The sequence below is a fragment of the Microcebus murinus genome, chromosome 11 (genome assembly GCF_040939455.1).
Source record: "Microcebus murinus isolate Inina chromosome 11, M.murinus_Inina_mat1.0, whole genome shotgun sequence".
NCBI classification, from domain to species: Eukaryota; Metazoa; Chordata; class Mammalia; order Primates; family Cheirogaleidae; genus Microcebus; species Microcebus murinus.
Window position 1 is genome coordinate 57,361,586 of NC_134114.1, and position 6,000 is coordinate 57,367,585.

Sequence of the window (6,000 nt, forward strand, 5' to 3'; positions counted from 1 at the left end):
CATAAAATAAGTCACTATCAATGAGAAAAGGTCACAGCTCCAAATATAGGCTTTCAGAAAAATAGCACAACAAATGTTTGCTCCTTTTGCTCTGCAGTCCACATTTAGGACTTTATGAACAAAAAAGGCAAATAAACTCGTTTATAAACAAATTTAATTATGCTAAGTGTCTAAATGTGTGTTGCAGGAGCAGCTTACCTTCATATTTTAAATACTAGTCCCCTCAGTATTTTAAATTCATCCCAAGCTTCCCTCGGTGAAATGATGGGCATTCATGCAGCTTAAAGGTTGTGGAATACTGATTTTCTTCCATGGTGCTACCACTCCACACAGTCTAGAGAAAAGCAGCCCTCAACATGAAAAAGTGCTGATTTTTTTTTTTTTTGCTCCAACACATTTTAAACAGAGGAGCTGCAGATGCTCAAGGGAAGCCATATTTCAAAGATTTTGAATAGTAGTATTTTTCAGTATTTTCTCTTATCTAAAATTGGTGCAATTCATCCAAAACATTTTTTAAATGCCATTATTTTCCAGCTTAAGTGCTTAAACTGCTTAGAGGAAAAAAAATCCCTTCAACTGAAAGATCTACTTCAAGAAACCAACCACTGATGTTAAAATGGAGCAAAGGAGAAGGAAAAAAAATTCATTTTTACAAGTTGGAAAAATCTTTAAAAGTCATCTCGTCTAACTCCTTCAGTTTACAGATAAGAAAACAGAGTGCACAGAGGTTAAGTAATTTGCCTCAGATCACTAAGCTACTAATAGCAGCACTAGAAATAGAATGAGGTATTTTAACTACTCTTAGCAGTACCCCAAATCATGCAAGTTATATATACTCTCATCACTTGTCATTTAAGGTTTAAAAATCATTATCAATTTTTTATTAATTACTAAGGAAGAACTCCTACAACATGTTCTAAATTTTCAGTTATGTAAGTTAATAAACTTCAAATTCTAACTCTAATAAAAAGGTACTATTCAAGAACTTTCCTCCGAAAGTTTCAAGAAGTGTGTGTACACCCCTAAACCATGACATGAATTTCAGAGGCCATTGTTTTAAATCCTGTCTCTCAACTACACTTTATATGCGTTTGTTCAACCACAAAGAAAATTCTGCAAGTTCGTATTTGACAAAATGAGTAAATCATCACTCCATTAACGTATTAATGGATTTCCAGATTAAATTAGAAAGAGTCACTAGCATTTTAACAACCCACAGTGCTAAGAGTTAATACAAGGTTGGAAAATGCACTTTTGGTTTGCTTTGGGTCTGAAAGTTGGTGTAGATCTGATATTGTTAACACAAACTGAAGGTCTGAGTTTAAATGAGAGAAACGAAAAAAGTGAAGAACAAGTTCCTTCAACAAAAAGCCTTCTCCTACCCAGTTCACCCGCACTGGGTCACCGCATCACTAAGATTTTCAGATTTTCGTTTTAATGCCTCCAATGAATCCATACGTTTTTAACTTTGAATATTCAAGGGCAAAACAGAGGGCACGGAGAGGGTAACAGTTTACACTGGATCACTTTCAAGTACTGTAGTCTAACTACTCATTACAATCGTTCCTTTGTGCAACTGATTATTCTAAAGTAGAGAGAGAATGCAGTACTTCTCTTTGAAAGATAGCATGAGCAAAATCTAAGATAAGGTGATTCTGGTTACAAACTGATGCAGCAGTTTGACCAGTGAAGTGCAAAATGCGTTCTTGATAAATATTATTCATGAAACTATACTGAAGTTACAAACGATATGTATGTGTGTGTGTTCCTTAATTCTAACCTCTGGTGTCACTCTACAAAAATACCTTCTTAAAAGGTTATCACACTTATATTTTTAAAGTGTCACCAGCTTAGCAAGGTGGCAAATTTGTTTGAAAACACAAAACACAATCACCACCACCGCTCAATAAGACACATACATAAAAAAATTCGAAGCTATGTTAAACACAAAAATCCTTACCCCATTTTGCCCAGTGAAAACTTGCTCTTAAGTTTCAGCTCTTATGCTACCGAATAACTTCCAAAGGAATTTCTCCGTCTGCTATTTCGCAGTTGCTTTTCCACCCCCCAAGATCCTTTTCCGGAGGTATTTGAATGATGCTGACAATTCAATTAGTTCTCTTAGGTAAAATGATATCTCTCTTGTAAATACCAAAACGTTCAAACAGAGGCGGCATTTGCTTATTAGAGCTAAAATGCAGCGCGGAGGAGATAGCAGTCGATCTCTTATTCCACACAAAAAAAAGTCTTACATGTAGGAAAACGCAGAATCCAGCTTCATGGAGTCCTATAAAAAATGAGTTCGCCGGTCATTTCGCTCATGTTCTCCTCGACACTCAGAGAGAGCCAGGTAACTCGGCCTTTTCGGTGCTAAGGCTGCGGGTTCAAATTTCTCCACACCAAGTCCCTGGGGGGTGGAGCGTGCAACCAAACGCGACGTGCACTTGAATAAAAATCCTAAAAGCAGTAATGTCACTGCTTCCCTATGCTCACGTTAGAAAAAAATTATATAGAAAAATGTCCTCGAAGTGCAAACCTGGCAGCTCGCGACGTGCACGGCACTCCACATTGGAATCTTTTTAATTTTTCTCCTAAGACTCGGAGCAGAGAGGAGGTGGGGAGGAAGAAGAGAAGGCTGGGCAGGATCGATTCATTCTCTCGAGGAGAATAAACGGAGCCATTTCCAGGCTGGCAGCAGGCTGGGGGCGCAGCACACGCCGGGGAGCTGGGGGAGGGGGCCCGATCCCACCTCCCTCAGCCCCTTCCCGCCTCCCGCCGCCGAGCACAATGGAGCCCGGCTCGCGCCCGGCCCTTCATTCGCGGCTGCCCCCTCTTCCCTCCTCTCTTCAGAGCACAGCGGGTCTGAGGCTCCCGTCGGCGGAGAATGAATGAATCAGAGAGCCAAGCCCCACGCTTCCCCTGGCACCCTGCCCCCAGCTCCGGGGCGGGCCGAGCAGCCAGCGGAGGGGGCTGAAGGGTCCACGGGCGCCCGCCCGAGCCGAGGTGGGAGGCTAAGCCCGCGTCGGGGGCAGGAGAGCGGGGCTCCGAGCTGTGGTTGAGCCGCCGCTCCAGCGCCCGACCCGTTCCTCGTCTCTCACGCTCCGCGCCGCCGCCACGCGCCGCCTCACATTCCCCGGGCCCCGCCGCCGCCTCTTCACACTTCCATCACCGCCCGCCTCCGCCGGCCTCCGGCTGCAGCTGGGCAGAGCAGTGCCGGCCCGGGCGGCCTGGAGCCCGCCGCTGCCTCCGCCTCCACCGGCCGGCTCTCAGAGCTGAGGGCGCCGCTGCCACGGTCAGCGCCGCCAGCGTGAGGCGAGCGCGGCAGCGGAGCGGACTGCGGGGGGCGGGCAAGGGGTGGGGAGAAGGGGGGGGCGGCGAGAGCGGTCCCTCCCCCTGCTCGCGGGGGGGAGGGCGGGAGGCGGCTGCCGCGGAGCCGCGGCTGGGGGCTGGGGCGCGGACCCGTCCTGAGGGCCCCACGGGCCCCGCGGGCGGTGGGACAAGGCAGCAGCCGTGAGGCGACGGGGAGGCTGGTGGTGTGGGGCCGAGCCGGCCCTCGTGGGGAGCTAGGCCGGCTGGCTGGTCCGTCAGTCGGTCCTTCCTTCCTTCCTCCCCCCTCCCCTGGCGGCCGGCGGCGGCGGGCCGTGCGCTCTGTTCCTCCGCTGGCTCTTGGCCCCACTCCCGGCCGCCACAGCCGCCTCCGCGCCCCACACCAGGTGCTAGCGCTGTGTCTCCATCCTCCCCGCAGGAGGACCTTTAAATAGCAACGTCAGCGCGCTCTTCTCCGCACACACGTCACCCGCCGCTCACGTCACCGGGGTGCGGGGGATGATGTCACGGGGCCGGAAGTACTGCTAAATTAGGGAAGAAGCAGGGGGAGGCGGACTCGGTGAGCTCCAGTGTGCCCACCTGCTCTCACTTTTCCTTAAAGGCCAAAGCACAGGAGACAGCCAGAGAGGAGTTCGAAGGAAGTGGCGGGAGGAGCAGATTTCCTTGCAGCAAATGTGCCAAACACGGGTGAATCATTCATAGCAATAGTGCCGAAGAGTCAAGCGGGTAATATCCTATCTCCCACTCCAACCCCTGTTACAGCAGCACCCCCAAGCTTCTCATGTTCCAACTAGCAGAGCAATGTGGGAGGAAGAGCCTGATCGCTGGTGGTAGATATATTTCCAACAAGACGTGGGAAAAATCACTTTAATTTTCAAAAAAGTTATTAAGTACCATTCTGGACATAATCAACTTTTAAACTTTTCTTATTCGTTACCTAAATCACAAAATAATAAAGAGCCAAGCCATAAACAAACGTTTTATGAGTTTCAGGATGTGAAAATTAAAAAGAAAGACCATCAAATCCTTTTTCAACAACACAAGCACATTGAGATTATTTTTGTCGTCTTTAGTTTTAACCATATAATGTATAATTACAATGTCTCTTAAATATGTTTTTTCTATACGGCAAGGGTGAGTAGCCACCTATAAGTTTACTAGCTATGTATGTTTGTGTCTATAAAAATCATATGAATACTTTTCAAATTGTGAATTACTACAGAGTTTTTAAATGTCCTCATTAATACTTCAATGGCTCAGAATAAAAAAAATAAAAATAAAAAAAAATAAATGTCCTCATTAAGATAGCTTATTAGGTAGATTCAAATAATGAACATTGATTTTATTTAACTGGATAATCATGGCTCAGAAATAGAATTACTACATATTGCCAAAGGCCAGTACTATTTCAGACTTAGGCTATAAATTTCGTGACCATGTTTTCCAAACCAAAATCTAAACATACCATTTGACATCAGACAAAATAGCTGAAATCTGAAGTGACCTGGAAAATCTAGACCATTGGATTACCAACCTATGAAGTGATTATTAGGAGAGTTATAAATCAATATCACTGCAGTTGAAATAAAGCTAAAACTCTGTAGACTGTATATGTACCATGTGTGGTTTTTAAAAAATGTTTTTAATGTTAAACCACTCGTGTGATTCGTAATTAAGAAACACTGATTTTGCAGCTTTCTGCGTTTACATTTTCTTGTTCAAGTTAGGAGCCAAAGATTAAAGGACACAGCAAAAAAGAGTTAAGACCAATTTGCAACTGATTCAGGCTCTGTGGTCATCTTCACATTATAAAGTTAGGATCTTGCTTAAAGTTTGAGATATTAAAAGTAGTGAGTTTTTTTAAAGGTTATAACAGATTAATGAAAAATAAATCCCTGCTTGCCAATTTGTGTAATATATATTAGTCATATAGAAACTTGTACCAATACTTGGATTAAGTATTGGTACAAGTACTTACTTGTTCAAGTATTGGTATAAGTACTTACTTGTACTTAATAGAAACTTGTACCAATTTATATTTCAGACAAATGGAGCTACTTATATATAAAGTATTAAAACAATAAAACTGTCATTCTTCAAATAATATCATCCTTTGGCCCCTACAAATTAAATATGTTACTAGTCAACTAAAATTTCTCTACAAACTATTTCCTATCTGAACTAAATAACTTTCTCTTTCCTGCTCTTTCCCTCCATGTTAATTGAAGCTCTCACTTCACCATTTTCAAACACTTTATTCTACCCTTTCTTCACAGCTTCCTCTCATTTACAGGCTTTTTTTCCCCTCATCTTTACCCAACTGTCAAAACAGCTTGTCAGCTGCCTCCCTGCCTTGAAAATGCTGACCCTTCATTAGAGTTTCTCCTTTTCACGGCTACATGGTCTCTTGTCAGCTGCTCTTTTGTCAACTGAAAATTGAAAGCAACCTTTTTTCTACATAAATCTAATGGTGCACTGTGATATAATTACCCAAAGTTTAATGTGATTATTTAACTTATTAACCTCTTAATCAGAAAATTCTACCGATAATTGGTCAGTTTTTCTTAGTATCTTGTGTGGGATTAGGATCATCATCAGGAAGTACATATGTCCATTACCCAAAGGAATATGTAAAATTTTGAAACACGTAATATGGAATGTCTTCTCAGAAAA

At 43.5% G+C, this 6,000-nt stretch overlaps 1 protein-coding gene across 3 annotated transcripts in view; it reads right to left on the reverse strand.

The window, feature by feature from the left end:
* Positions 1 to 3,274, reverse strand: part of HOMER1 (homer scaffold protein 1) — a 127,488-nt gene extending 124,214 nt beyond the window's left edge. Inside the window, exon 1 of one of the 3 annotated variants that reach the window (XR_012921701.1) lies at positions 2,253 to 3,274. Coding sequence is in view for 2 of the 3 variants with exons in the window: in XM_012766776.3 (XP_012622230.1) it covers positions 2,253 to 2,281 (29 nt within the window). In the remaining variant the exon portion in view is untranslated. Of the gene's footprint in view, positions 1 to 1,960 lie in introns of all 3 variants that reach the window. The other 2 variants (XM_012766776.3, XM_012766777.3) reach the window with 2 other exon arrangements.
* Positions 3,275 to 6,000: the final 2,726 nt, after the last annotated feature.